Source organism: Streptopelia decaocto (genome assembly GCF_964273445.1).
Source record: "Streptopelia decaocto genome assembly, chromosome: 15".
NCBI lineage: Eukaryota > Metazoa > Chordata > Aves > Columbiformes > Columbidae > Streptopelia > Streptopelia decaocto.
In genome coordinates this window covers 6,714,420-6,729,419 of record NC_138670.1, presented here as the reverse complement: position 1 = coordinate 6,729,419, position 15,000 = coordinate 6,714,420, and the positions used below count along the sequence as shown (strand labels likewise).

At 47.5% G+C, this 15,000-nt stretch overlaps 1 protein-coding gene across 3 annotated transcripts in view; it reads left to right on the top strand.

Annotated features, from left to right (window-relative positions):
* Positions 1 to 15,000, top strand: part of TTC28 (tetratricopeptide repeat domain 28) — a 99,433-nt gene that overhangs the window by 52,615 nt on the left and 31,818 nt on the right. For all 3 annotated transcript variants that reach the window (XM_082066264.1, XM_082066263.1, XM_082066265.1), the window contains 3 exons: positions 421 to 568; positions 2,349 to 2,621; positions 4,356 to 4,486. In XM_082066264.1, the coding sequence (XP_081922390.1) occupies positions 421 to 568; positions 2,349 to 2,621; positions 4,356 to 4,486 (552 nt within the window). The remainder of the gene's footprint in view (positions 1 to 420; positions 569 to 2,348; positions 2,622 to 4,355; positions 4,487 to 15,000) is intronic.

Sequence of the window (15,000 nt, the reverse complement as noted above, 5' to 3'; positions counted from 1 at the left end):
GCTCATTGGCAAGAACTGATGAGAAAGGAACCAAGTTATTTGTGTGCTGCATGAGTCAAACAAACTGAAATGGAGGTCTCAGGAGTGAACATTTGGTTATAAGTAGATAAGAATAAGCGATAAGTGATTGGCCAAGTTCAAGGGGAAAACTTTGCCTTAATAGTAGTTACTGTTGCTGGTCTCCAGAGCAGTTTGGAGGCCTTGCAAAGGTTGAGAAAGTCTTCACACCGAGCGGGGAGTGACGTTGGCAGTCACAAACCAGACTGCAGTGGTGGATTTTTCTGATGGAGCCAGCATGACCAAAGAATCCAGAATGTGGTCATGTAGCCCAGCATCCACCAGCACAAGGTGCCGGGCAGGTTTGTTATTTGTGACTTCTACCAATGAAGTAATGGTCGTTTCTTCCCCTTGATTTTTCAGGCATACTTCCGACAGGGTGTGGCCCTGCAGTACCTGGGACGTCATGCAGATGCACTGGCAGCATTTGCGTCAGGACTGGCTCAAGATCCCAAGAGTCTTCAGCTTTTGGTTGGCATGGTCGAAGCCGCCATGAAGTCTCCCATGCGAGGTAAGCGCCAGGAGGTTGCTCAGGGCTGGATCTGCTGCTGAGGTACTGGCAGGTGGTAGGTTCAGTCCAGGGGTGACTCTGCCAGCATCTGAGGATGGGAGAACCTGGAGGCCTGAAAAAAAAGATTTCAGGATTTGACTTCTCTGCTGAGTCAGCAGGTGCTGAGAAAGGAAGCCCAAAGTAGGAGGAGGAGCACAAAAATATTCTGTTGAGTCAATGGGACAGCGAGATGGTGGTGCCCAGCTCGAGGGGCACTGGAGATGAATCAGCCTGGTGTTGTGCAGCAGTTCCAGTGAAGTCCTTGGTTTGTCTTTTGTCCGGTCCTGGTGCAGAGAGAGGTGTGGGCTGCTGTGGCCACAGCTTCGTTGTTACCTGGGACAGCTTCCCACAGCACTCTGGTGCTTGCCCATGGGGAGCAGGGACTCTTAAATGCTGCAGCAGTGTTGGCCCAGAAAGCACGTCAGCAGCTTCTGCATGGTACTAATGTGTCTCAAAACACAGTGTTCCGCAAGGCAAAAGGCCGCTCTGCTAATTCGCTTATGTTCAGGAAGAGCATTGAAACCGCATGGACCTTGAAGCCATATTAGCTGTACAGTGTTTTGCCTCTCTCTCATAATGTCCCTGTTTCCAGGGTTTTCCTCTCCAGAGGAGGGAGGCAGTGTCCTCGTTGCTCTGTTTCTCGTGCAAGCTTTATGTTGCAGTGTCTTAATGGTGTTTCCTGGGAAGGAACATGGCAGTTCTCATGCGCCGCAAATGCTGCTGGGGGCCAAGAAGCACTGAAATGAAAAAATATCCCTGTTGGTGTTTCCTTTTTTAGAGTGTTGGGTTTTTTTCCTGTCCTTTGAAATGAATTCATCTGGAAGTTTCTGTCCTATATAGCAATTACCTTTTGAAGCTAATTCCATTTGGTACCCAGAGGTACTGTGGCTGCTGCTTAGAATGCAGGCGATGTGGTGTTTCTCTGTGAGCATCGCGTTGCTCTGTTTCTTCCCTTACTGTTTGCTGTTGCACAAGAGCAGTGCTGAACTCTGGGTCTGCCCTTCTGTTACCGTGCTGGTTCTCTCTTTCATGCCGGACTTCAGGGTTACCAGGAGCACCACCCTAGCGTTTTCCTTTTTTCCCTTTCTCCTTGTCTGTGCCTCTCTCTCTCTCTCTCCCTATGTTTGCCTGGATTATCTGGCTAGGATCGTAATTAAGCTCCTTAAGACAGGAACTGAGTTTGTCCCTGCGCTTGCAGTGCTAAGCATGATACGTGGTGGCATGCTACAGCAACTATTTCTTCCCTCTTTACATCTGCATTTAATCCCAGGATTCGATTTGATGTTGGTAACTGGCATTGCATTCGCACTGTTTGCATCTTCAGGGAAGTGTTTAAATCCTCTTTTGTCATTGTTTATACACTTAGTGTATAAACACTTAGTACACTTAGTGTATAAACACTACCTACAAAACTCTGCAGGTGTTTTCTGCGTTTCCTCTGCCATGAGGCCAGTCTACAGAGCTCACTGTGAGGCTGCTCTGCTCGCTGGTGCTCTCCTCCTGAGTGCTTTCTGCAGGGAAAGCGTGAGCTTGCCCCTTCATCTGTCTTGGTGTACTAGATATTAGATGATGCATTTCAGCTCTGCGTTCCTATGGTAAATCTTGGTTTGATTTGGGCAGTCTGGCCCTTAGCTCACGTGTATTTTGGTTGCCAGAAATGAAGATGAGTTGTGAAGGTGATTTCTAGATGCAAATAACTTGGTTTGTTGGGGGTAACTCTGCCTTTGTGTTTGTATTTCAGAGTCCCTGGAGCCCACCTACCAACAACTGCAGAAGATGAAGCTGGACAAGAGCCCTTTTGTGGTGGTGTCTGTGATCGGGCAGGAGCTTCTGACTGCGGGACACCATGGAGCCTCTGTGGTGGTGCTGGAGGCCGCCTTGAAGATCGGCACTTGCAGCCTGAAGCTGCGGGGATCAGTGTTCTCTGCGCTGAGCAGCGCGTACTGGTCCCTTGGGAACACGGAGAAAAGCACTGGATACATGCAGCAGGACTTGGATGTAGCCAAGACTTTAGGTAAGAGTTCTCTGCTTGCTTGCTTGAGTGCTGGCTTGGTCCAGATGGAACAAATTGATAGTTGTGTTGACGGTCAGCATCCCTCTGTAATGCTCAGGTTTCTGTGGGATTTCACAAGCTGCTCAATCAAATATGAAATTTCCAAAATGTGCAAACTACAGGCTTGTGCAGCCCTTTTACCTCTGTGTGTGAGGGGGCAGATGATGAGTGAATGTGCTATGGCTTTACAGGGTTGTGCTGGTTTGACTGAAAATGAGTTAATTTTCTTCCTGCAGTTAGAAACCTTTCTTTTTCATAGTTAGCACAGCCATTATCTGGACTTAGTTTGAGAACAAGAAGATAATGCCCCTGGACAGAGTTAATGTTTTTAATTGCTCTGGTCTGAGAGCCAAGGATGTTCTGAGTGCTCTGCCCACAGGTGTGAGGCATCGAGGAAGAGGGGCAGTGATGGGGCAGAGCTTGACTGACATCCAGAGTGATCAATAATCCCATCCCATTAGCATCACGCTTCAGATTTAAGGACAGTCAGGATCTTCTGCTCTCTCTCGCGCGTTCCCTTTGCCTTCTTTGCTCTTTTGTCAGAGCCAGGGGAGTTCTGCTCGCAATGTTTAGTTCAGCCGTTTGCCATCCTGCTCTTTTGCAGAGGCCTCAGGGCCTTTCTGCCTTTTTCCTTTTTTCTCTCTTTGGGATTGACTGTTGGGACCAGGTGCTGTTTCCTGGGAGTGGCTGCTCGATGTGGGAGGAATTGCATTGAGTATCTTTTATTTTTTATTCTATTTCTATTTTATGTATATATTTAGTAGTAGCATATTAGTATTTTGTTATTTTATTAAACTGTGTTTATTTCAATCCAAGTTTCTCCATTCCCTTTTGATTCTCTCCCCTATTTGGGGGGTGGGCACAAGCAGCTGTCATGGTTTTATTGCTAGCTCGGATTAAACCACAACAAGGATCCTCTAATTTACCGATGTCATGTATATGGGTAATGATCTTACCCCTGTGTAGTCTTGTGCTCAGAACTTTAAATGAGTCTTAAATGAAGTAATCTGTTTCTTTTAAGAATTAGATGGAAAAAGGTACTCAGCTTGAGCTTCTGAAGCAGTTGCCAGGGAAGAGGCAAATCAGAAGTGAGACAATGGGTGAACAAGGGGGGCTAAAAGATAAAAAAATTGGAAAATCCCTCTTGCGTATGGTATATCCTGCACAACACTGAGGTTTCAGGCTTTCAGGGTGCTGTAGGAGGGGAATCTATGTGTGAGACAGAAAGGCATAACCTTGCAGAGGTGGAGGAGGCAGGGACTGAGGGCTCTAGCTGGGAGAACCCACTGAACATGGAGGGACTGCTGTCTTGAAGACAGCAGTGGATGTGCTTTGTGTGTGAGCTGAGCTTTGGAGAAAGCTGGCATCCTCTTTGCTTGGGCCATTGACTGACTTCCATAAACAAACTGCTGATGTTAAGCAAGGAATAAACATGGAAGAATGGGAGATTGCCAAGTGTCAGGCCAAAGAAGAAATTAAAACAATTCTAAAAACAAGATGGATGACTATTGTAGAAGTTTCTGAAGGCCAGCAAAGAGGAGAGTTTTAGCTGGGTATTAAACATCAGGATGAGTCTGTTCTGATGCTGGTTCTCACACTGGACCATCACTTGCACACTGTGTTCCACTCTTTCCACCAGCCGGTTCCAGCGATGCCTGTGCTGACCAAACTTTCTTTTGTTTGCATGCGACCCAGGTGACCAGACGGGAGAATGCCGAGCTCATGGGAATCTGGGCTCCGCATTCTTCTCCAAAGGAAATTACCGGGAGGCCCTTACTAACCACAGACATCAGCTGGTGCTCGCCATGAAACTCAAGGACAGAGAGGTAAGAAGCTTATTAAACAGACCTAATTGGGAGTCAGCACTGCGTGGTGTTCTGGAGAGATGGAAACACGCCAAGAAGCCTTGTCTGTCTGGCCTGTTATTCTGAGAATTTGGAATCTATGTGATTTCTCCTCCCAGACGTTCACTTGCTTTTTGTTAAAGAAATTGTTTGTACCAGGAGATAATGTGTGAGTGAAAGTGGTGGGATACTTGGTTTGTCCTTTTGCCTCCCCTGCCTCTGGTTTTCATGAGCTCTGAGCAAGTTGTTCTGCTTCCTCTCCCTTCCTCTCCGTTTTGCCCACAGCGCGTTGGCTCTGGGTCTGAGGGCAGGAGCTGGTGCTGAGCAGGTGTCAGTGCATCGTCTCTGCAGCTGAGCCCCGGCTGTCCCTGCTCCTGTGTTCCCTGTGTCCCAGGTGCTACCGGTCTGAACGTGGTTAGAGTGCATCCTGTGTTGTGCACGCTCCAGACAAGTGGTGAGCTAGCTCCCTGCCTGGAATGGTCACATAAAATATGCTTTGTTTAAAAAGCCGCAGAAAGAAAAAGAATCCATGCAAACTCGAAAATACAATGTTGTGTAAAGTGCAGGGTTTGCTTGGGCTGGATCTGATTTGCCTTGACCATTTACCATCCAGCTCTCGAGGTGCTGTGCTGGGCTCCCTGCCAGGCCAGGGAAGCGTGCTGCATGGGCTGGAGAGTCTGTCCCAGGAGATCTCTCCTCAAAGTTCACTGTAAGGACACAATCATAATTCTAGTGCAAGTTACAGATATAAAAGCTGTTCCTGTCCCCTCTGATGGATTCCCCTCTCCTGTGAATGGGAGAGCAGGGGGTTTGGGGGCAGGTGGAGGGGTGTTCAGAGGCAGCGGGGCAGGTGTGAGTTCGTGTAAGTGCGGGTGGGTTTGGGCTGGTCTGAAAACTGGGGGAGATCAGTTTGCCACTGTTAAGTCATTGAAAAGATCCGTTGGAATTAGCTAAGTGCTTTACTGAAGTGTTATTTTATAATTTAAATATCAAGTAAGCCTTGGAGAGATGTGTCTTTCAGTAGGTTATGGAAGCACTGTGACTGGGGAAGGGACCTACTAGATATTTCCATGATTATTTTACCATCTGGAAAACCTCCTGAATCACTCCTGATTTCCTTGTTTCTGTTCATGCAGAACAGAAAAGCTGTTACTCATGGTTTTTACAGTTTTCTTGATGAGGGGTCCCTGTTCCTGCTAATAGTCTAATCTGCGTAGCTGTCCTCCTCCGTGGTGTTTCTCCGAGTGACCGTGTTGGGGAGGGGTGAGGGACACGTGGGGACCCCCACAGCCTGTATTGGCCTGGGGACACGAGCACTGGGGGCATTTCACTGACTTCAGATCCCAACGGTCGATCTGGGAGGAATCCAGGGAATGAAGGTTAATCGTGATAGTTCTTAGTGTATGACACATCTGGGCACATAATTAACAGTTATTGACAACAAATGACTACTTGGTTTAGCAAGAAAGCTGAGCTTCTTGGATTTCCTGTAAGATGTAACCGCAGGAAATTAATTTGGCGCTTTCTGATGACATCATCTTGACCACAGAACTTCCTCTGAACAAAAAACTGTTTTTCTTGGCCTGCTTCGCAGACATTTTTATAATGCAAATGTTATAAAGTTGCAGTAGTGCTGATGTGAATTCCACCAGAAGGGAATTTGGTGTAATGAGGTAGTTGTTTTACCTCCAACTGCGCAAAGGATTGGCTGAGAAGGTGAAAAGTGCTCCTTTGTACGGGATGCTGCTGCCCCCGGGGGGAGCGTTGGGTTCCGGGGCTGCTGGGGCAAATGTTTGTACCAGGGGCTGCTGCCGGATTGTGTTGCCCATGAACCCAGGAGGGAGTCGCAGAGGGTCTGCCTGTACATTCACATCTGTCCTCCCACGCAGACCTTGGGAAGGGAAACTGGCCGGGGCTCCGTGCCTGTTACAGTTCCCGACCGTGCGTTTCTGTGGCCGCTGCGCCCAGGTGTCTCCACAAGTGTGTGTGAGAATCCTCAGGAGGATGTGCTCACTAACCAGACTGATGAACTAGATACTACTACTATCTCAAGAATTTTTTTTGGAAAAAATTGCAAATAGAAGGCAGAGTTAATGTTTGGTGCAGCTTCAGCAGATTTATATTTTTTTTTTCGGAAAGGGGGGTGATGAAGATGGTGATTAGACCTGGGTAGTTAAGTGGCATGGAATAAAGGTGTTTATTAAGCAGGCTTTCTGTGGGTTTTCTGTGTCACCTGGATCTTGCATATCTATGAAATTTCCTGTGTGGTATGGGAGGCATCAGAATGCAGAAATTCCCATTATAAAGACCATATTATCGAAGCCTACAAGAGTCAAGAAGAGGTGCCCCACTTTGTGCTGCAGAGGAGGCATTGCCGTGGAGCTGACTGCGACAAGGCTTTGGCGTCAGGGGACTGTCACGGTGGAAGGTTGTCAAGGATAACTGGCTGCTGTGCGTCTCTGGACGAGGAGCGTTAGTGACATATGGTTGCTGTGACAGACACAATGTCTGGATTCAGTTGGGAATTTGTGGATGCTGCAACTGTCTGAACTGACTTTGTGTGCAGCTCAGCCATGGGTGGTTATTCAGGTTTGCAATTCTGGTAGTTTTTCCCAGTTCCCTTTAAAGCATGCCCGAGCCAGCAATGAAATGCAGCATAAAGCTCCTACACTTTGTGAACTACAGCTACTTACTGTCAGGCTGTGCAAGTCAAAGATCAAATTTCACTTTCTTATTTCCAGAAGGAGATGCAGAAGGATAGATCATTCCTTTCTACTGAAATCTGTAAATTCTGTAAAGCCAAGGTTTTCTGCCCCTTCCTGAAGGGAAAGGGAAATGCTTTCCAGGTGTCCTTCCTGCCGTGCTTTGTCTGTACAAGCCACATCTTCCACTGAATAGCAAAGCTGTAAGTATTTAGCCTTTTGCTTGAACTCCTTGTGTGCATTATGGTACAGGGCAAAATAATTATTTTCCATGTTCCCTACCAGTCATTTTAGAAATATCTTGACTTCTAGTTAGATAAGGAAAAAGCCTGAGACGCAGTCTGAGTTAGAAGTGGCAGAACTGTCCATATGGAGAGGTGGTCTGTCCCTGGGGCTGCAGATTTTTCAGAAAGGAAAAATCTGAAGATCTTATGATTACAGTTCTCTTGTTATGTTTGCAAACAGTCTGGAAAACGAGGACAGGATATAAATACCTCACAAATGAGAACTGGAAAGAGTCTTCAGGCTAAAGCAATTTGTCATGCATGAAAACATTGACTAGGATGTCAGAAACAGGCTGTGGAGGCACAAGTAGTACTGGCTGCATTAAGTGACAGAGCTTTGCAGAAAATGAGCAGAGAAGGTATTTTTTCTCTGCTTTTCTATTTTCTGTCCCTTTTCTTCTTCTGTGGTGAAGCTATTGCTTGAAAATAATTTATTACATAGTTGTCTTCCAGAAGTGGATTGTCTGCTGCCCATAGCAACATGAACAGGAAAGTCTAAGAGGAGAATATACCTCATTCCTTACAGCTTTATCACCTCTGACTGGAGTTCCAGAAGTAAGGAACAGGCCGAGGAGGGCTTTGCTAATTGATAATCTGTATTAGTGGTTCATGCAGCCACTGCTAATAGAAGTGCAGGGATGACAAGTTTAGGGTAGAACCACTGCTACTCTCTATTAAACAAAAAATAGCTTTAAAAAATTAGTGTCTCTTTGTTACTGATACCACAAGAACATCAAGAGATTACAGCCCCTTGTGTAAGCACTATGTGTGTATTGCAGAGATGGTAACTTTGCAGGAGTCTCCTCCTATTCTTATGTCAGAAAACCCCAGTATCTGATCAAAAAGGTCAAGCAGTGAGAAGAGGAATGTGTGACTGTGATATGATATTCAAAAACATTTTCAGTGCATGGGATTACCTCTTCACTCTTGTTTCTCCATTATGCCTTCTGTTTTTCTCTGGGGTTCTTTTAGGGAATCTTTTGAGTCCTAGAGATACTTCCAAGAAATTGAAAGAAGCTGGTTTTTGATTCAGCCTCTGCGTGAGAAACAGCTTTCCAAATCCCGTGGCACTTTACACAGGGTTTGCAAACAGCAGAGTGTTTGATCAGGTTGCTAACCACTCGAGCAAAGGCTGTTCCCAGCCCCTGCTCTCCAGGGAGGTGAGAGACCAGAGTCAGTTCCTAGGAACTCAGTGGAAAACCACCCGCAGAAACTGGTAAAAAGATCAGGCCCTTGCAGCTCATGGACTGGATACTTGGAGAAAGGGTCACTTTTCCTTTGAAAGCTGTCGTCTAATGTGAGCCCTGGATGAAACCTTGGCATCATGGAGCCTTCTTGCTGACCTCAAGCTGGTTTTAATATGTATTTTCATTATTACTGGGGGTAAGCTGCTCAGAGTCACTCACTGCCCAGCCTGCAGCTTGCACCCTCAGTCTCCCAGTGTGGGTTGGCTGCTTTGGGGGAAGTTGGCTGCTTTGGCAGGAGTTTCCCCGCTGGGGCCTGTCAGGATCTCCAGGGTTCGGCCGGGAAGAGAAGGGGCTCCACAGGACATCCCAGCACGTGTGCACCACTGCTTTCCCAGCTTTTTGAGAAGGTGTTTGCAGATCCTGGTCCATGTCTTCCAGCATCATTGCTGATTTTGTACTAGACTTGAGGGTGATCGGTTTTGTAGAACTGAAACCTCAATACTGGCCACTTGCTGGGAGGACTGGCTGAGCAGGTCGGGGTAGCACCGCTGTGGCTGCTGGAGAGGGCTGTGAAGCAGCCCAGCAGAGTCAGGTGAGACTGGGCCACATTGGTTTTCCAGATTTCCTAACAGGACAGAAGCTTTATTTTTACCACTGCTGCCCTTGAAGTCTCAGGTTCTGCAGGTGTTGTGATTTCAGCTTAATGAGAACTCGTGAGAGATTTGTCTCAGCCTGCAGAATGTCTCCCTGGACACTTTTTGCAGCGTTGTTCAGTTCACTGAAGTTCAGTCCTTGTCTGGCCCAGATGTTTGGCTCTGTTGTTGGGTGCACGAAGTTGCAGACACACACTTCCAGTTCATATTGTTCCCACGTATACTTACACTTCAAACAGCTGGTCTTTGAGTGGGACTCAGGGCTCTGAGCTGTGATATGGGTTTACCATGAAACCCTCACTAAGAAGTGTGGTGCTATGCTTTGCTCACTGATCTCAGTCTCTCACAGCAGACTGTAACCAGCTGCTAGGAAAACACTCGCCATAGGAGTGCACTGGAGAATTCTGGGTCTCCTAGGGCACTAGTGCTGCGTTACATCTTAGACTGGATTACCTGTGTGGGTGAGAGGCCGAGTTCAGTGATGTGAGCAACTGTAGTGCTTGAGCATCCAGTAGCTGAATTTGTAAAACAAAGCATAAATTCTTTGTCTTTCTCTTTCTGTCTTTAGCAGCTCTTTTAAAAGAAAGTCATCTTAACTGGCTTCATACAGGTCTGTCCAGTTCAAATGTGATAGGATTAAGCAGAACAAAGGGAAATCTGACCAGTGCAGGAAATTTGGGAATGCACTAAAAGGCCGTATGCTTTGTTTGGACTTGTGACTCAAAAGGGAAATGTAATACTTCCTGAGGATCTCCTTTAAGTGTCCTCACTTGACCTCCACAGCACATGCAGTTTAGCTGAAAGAAATGCAGTCTTCTGGTTTTACTTACCCCTCACAGTATCTGCAAAACCCAGCACTCTGCAGAGTCCTGTACCCAGTCGTGGTAAAAGTAATGAAGCAGAACACTTATGTAAGCTCGGGGAGCAGTGCTCTTTGGGTTCTCAGAAGGCCCACCTGAGCCAAGGCTGTACTGACTTTGCAGCAAAGCGGTATCTAACTCTACAAGCAAGAGTGCTGTTAGGATTGGCACAGGTCAGCACACTGCTGTAGGAGTCAGCACAAAGAGCTTCTCTGGGTTCTGTGAGATCTGAGTTTGTAATGTGCTGGCTTATGCTTCCAGGACTGACTTTGACCAGGGCATGAGTCACTCCTCAGCATCACCATCTCAGAGAAGCCTGTGGTTTTAAATGAGGGCTATTTTTCTTCCATCATCACTCAAAATGTCAAGTCAGCCATCCTCCCTGAAGTGATTTCACACAGGAGCCATTTAGACTATGTCCAGAAAGCTACCAGATTTTGGCTACTCGGGATAAAGATCTGTGAGCCCCAGGCGATGCTTTGACTTGAGGCTGAGGTCCACCTTGCAGTGGATTTTGAGTTCCTTGTCTCAATGGAACGGGAGCTCAGTGCCACAGGCCCACCCCAGAGAAGCAGCTCGGTACCGGTACGCGATGCGGGGGCTGTTGTGGCAGCTCGCACAGCGAATGGGAACAGCCTTTCCGCGTGAGGGACAACTCATCCTGTTAGTGCTTTCAGATTTAAGTATTTATTTGCAATTGTGTGTTCAGAAACAATCTGTTGAAACTGCCTTCCCCTCACCACCTCCAAAATACACTCAATGGATCCGAAACCTTTGCTTGCATTCAAGAGCAAGCGTGTGCGTGTGAGGTGTGCTGGTTCTCCAGAAGAACGTGCCCCTGGCCATGCCACCGGCCGTCTGGATGCAGATGTTCTGGGAACACATGGCTGCTCTGTTGGATGCAGCTCCGCTGCTGCGTGTAGGATCAGGCGCTGCTGTTACCCACCCCCAGAGGAGGGTGGATGTGCAGAGGAAGAAGGAGCATGCTGCAGTCAGGCTCTTGGATTTCACAAACGCGTAGTCTGTGCCAGTGATTTCCCCACCTTGGCTATAAAAGCTCGATCTCTGATCAGTCGTAATTGATGTCTGTGTTTGGGGATTAAGGCTACTGTATAATGAGATACCAGGCAGAGCGATTACACCTTGCCCATTTTAGAATTACTCTACAGTGTTTTCATTTAAGGAGGCTGTGTAATCACTTAAAGAATTGTTTAAATGTAACATAACTGGGACATGACCATTCTCTGGCAAGGGTGAAATATCTAAGAAACACATCTCTCCAAATCATCAGGTCCCTATTAGCTGTCATTCTGTGATGCACATCTGCTTAACATCAGACTCTTTACCTTATTCAGCTGAAAAACCTAAGCTGGCTGTTGCTCCCAAGAAAAAGAGAGCAGATAGAAACCCTTTTTAGAGCTCCCTTCTGTGCCTCAGCTCAGTGGCAGGAGAATCTGCTTTCTATTAAAGTGAAAAATTGCATAATTGGAGGTGTAAGCAACCCCCACTGTTAAATTTGTCTTTGTCAGATGTACAAAGAATTGATTTTCTTCGCTGATGCAAAACTCTGCTGGTATGAAGCTGTAGACTCCCATCACCCTGCTACCCAGCCAAGGTTTGTGCCGGCGCAGCTGGAGCCTTTTCACACGTGTCAGCCGTGGACTGTCACTGCAACATGGGGACACTGGTGCTGGTGCATGTGGGAATGCCCTACGCCACTGGCCCAACACGGAGCTGCTTCGAGTTCCCGGTGGATCATATTGCACAAAGGATTTCATAAAGTATACAGTGATGAATTTATCTTCTGGAACCCTATTACTAACCTCCCGAAGTGAGTCCTTGGTGTCCCCCAGCAGACCTAATCACCAAATTGTTCCTGAGTGCTGCTTTAATGTCCCACTCCCGATATTTTGGCTGATTGTCCCCAGAGCACGTGGCAGTGCTCGTGTTTGTCTTGCTGGAGAAGAGCTCCTGCAGCCCTGGCCCAGGATGCCAGAGGTGCCGTGGGCTCCTTGTGCAGACTCCGAGGTGACTGAGAAGTGCTTCTCTGGAGCACTCGGACCAGTGCAGACCAGCAGAACGAGCACATGGGGAGCATGGGGGTGCAGCCATGTCGAGGGCACAGGCAGCTCCTGCCTGTGTCTGGCCACCTGTGCCAGCACCGGCTGAGCCTCTGCAAACAGCCCATCATTCCAATCGAGTCAGGCTATTTCTTGTCAGCCCTTTACCCTTCGTTTTCTGTTTCTCTTTTTGTCTCCTACTTATTTTTATTTTCTACTTCTCTTATCCTCCTCCCACGTGCCCTGGTTTAGATGATCCAGCCCAGGGCACTCAGACTTGTAAGCCTGGTCTTTTTGTGCGCGCTGAGAACGCTTGCCATGCTTAGACTATTCATTCTAGGTCTTTACTGTGAGCCTGAAAATGCTGTTGGGCAAAGGGATTAGGAGCTGTGAGAAGAAACATTTCCAGCCACACAAATTTCACTTCATACAATCCACTTCCCAGTTTGAGAGACCTCCTGAAGATTTCTTCCCATGTACAGTATGAGCAGTCTCCGCGTCTGGCAGGTCTGTCTTGTGCACAGAAAGTCTGAGATCTGCTGCTTCCCATTTGCACCTCTTTTCCCTGGCCATAGCCCATCAACATCATCCGAGTCTCTGTGTAGATGGCTCTTTGCCACAGCTCATCTTATTCAGCAATCTGCACATATAAATGTCCGCTTTATTTTTTAGCAGCCGCAGGAGACACCAGTTTTCATTGACTCCTTGTTTTCCAGAAAGACGTTTCCATTCTCTTCCCAGTTGTATCAGAAGTGCTGCTGGTGCTGGTGGCCTGTCTTCTAGCGTTAACTGAGGCTCCTGAACCACTTCTGGTGATTGCGTTATGCTGGTTTTATGTCTGCCCAAGGTGGCCTGCCGGTTTGTTCGGTGCAGCACTGAGCGTGTTGCTCACCAGCTCCGCTGCACCCTGAAGCCTGGAATGGGCCCCGTGCGGTATTTTGGTCTGGGCTTGTGTAAGGTGTCTGAGATTGAAAATGACTCAATACTATGTATATATTAATCTTAATGAAGATTTGTGTAAAAATTGATTAAAATTCAGAGCAAAAATTTCCATGTTGCTTTTGTAGCAGCCTCAGAACAGGCCCTGTTAGACTCTCCTTTAGATAAGAGCCTTTCCTCGCTGGTGTCAGCCAAGAAATTACTTCACCGCGCTGCCCCAGAGCGTGCTCAGAAGCTTTGTCCCCAGCCTGTCACTGGGGTGCAGAGCTGAGGAGTTGCTGCCAGCTGCTCCCCTCCCTGGGCTGCAGTAATTACAGCAGCAAAAGCAACGTGTTTCTAGTTCATTATAGTGTGAACTGGTGGTGTGAAATCGGTGTTGCTCAGCCCTCTGTGGGGCTGAGTCCGAGGCTTCCCCGTCCCGCTGTCCCCGGAGCCCCACGGCCCGCAGGGCTGCGAACGACGGCTCCGCTCTGCCGCTGCTGCGCTCATGTTGTCCTGCACCTTGAATGAAGTTCATTGCAGCACTAAGTGAAAAAAATGAAGACGTTTTGAATTCTGGCAGTTCTTCCATTATAATTAAGCTGCCTGAAAGGATGCCTCGGGGAGAACGAATGCAGCTTGGCTATTTATGGAGCTGGCCAAGGGAGAGCCCCCTTATAATTTCTCTATCTTATGACCTATAAATTGCACTTAATAGCTACTCTGTCACCTCAGGTTCTTGTATCATAAGAGATGGTTTCCCTATTAATTTGGATCAACACAGCATGTTTACAGTTCCTCAGTGTGGAAATAATACTCTGTTAATGCTGCTGACCACAAAAGTAATTTATCAGCTGTGATATCAGCCTCTTGGTCTGGCCCATAGATCTTCTTGACTTAGCATTACTCTTGCAATTGTGATGTAATTTTAGTAAAAATAATCTTTAGGAAGGTTTCTCCTGCCACTGTTTCTGAAAGTCAGGGGATGCAATTTCAGTAACAAAATGTGGTTCTAGTTCGAGAGGTGCTGAGCAACTTTCCTCCTATTGAAAAGATTTTTCTGATCTGCTTTCTTCTTATATCTCGTGTCTAGATAATGTGGCCAGGAAGAGGTTAATCGTTTGCCTTGGAGAAAGGAATTTAAATGCTGCATCTGTGGGGCATAGCCAGTCTGCAGGTGGGAGGCAGGCAGGAACATCCCAGTTTATGGAGGGGAGGTGAGGGAATGCCCAGGGTGAGGGAAAGCTCTGGACCTGGGGTGGCTCCTGGTGTGACTCTGCAGGGAGGAGGTGGCAGGACTGCCTGCTGTGACACTGGGCGGCTTGGAGACGTTCATCGTGGCCACTCAGGGCACTGATGGGAGCCTCCACAATCCCTTAGCTCCTCCAGCTACTTAATGTGTTTTCCTTCCAGCCTTTATGTCAGTGTGCATTTGTGTGCTTGTAGTGTGGAAGAGGCAGCTGCTTGCAACAGTTGAAAGAGGTGTGCTTGAATCTACAAAGTCTTAGGTGAGCTTAACCCTGGAGATCCTCTTGCTGTTTGGACCGTGCTGTGGAGTTGTGGTCTGAATCACCTCTTGTGTGTGCAGAGTCACTTCATACAGCTCGTCTTGCGTTCCCGGGGTTGGACTGGTGTCTTTTCTGTGCTGTTGCACTGAAGCCTTTCCCCAGCTCTGTGGTGTTCAAACTGGAGATGGCTGAGGTGCTTTCAGTTGCACTTCCCATATGGAATCCTGTTCCATGGGAGAGCTGCTGGTGTTGCGCCTGGGAACAAGATACCCTGAACAGTAAAGCGTGCTGGCTCCTTAAACCAGCACCAGCATCAGCTGTGCT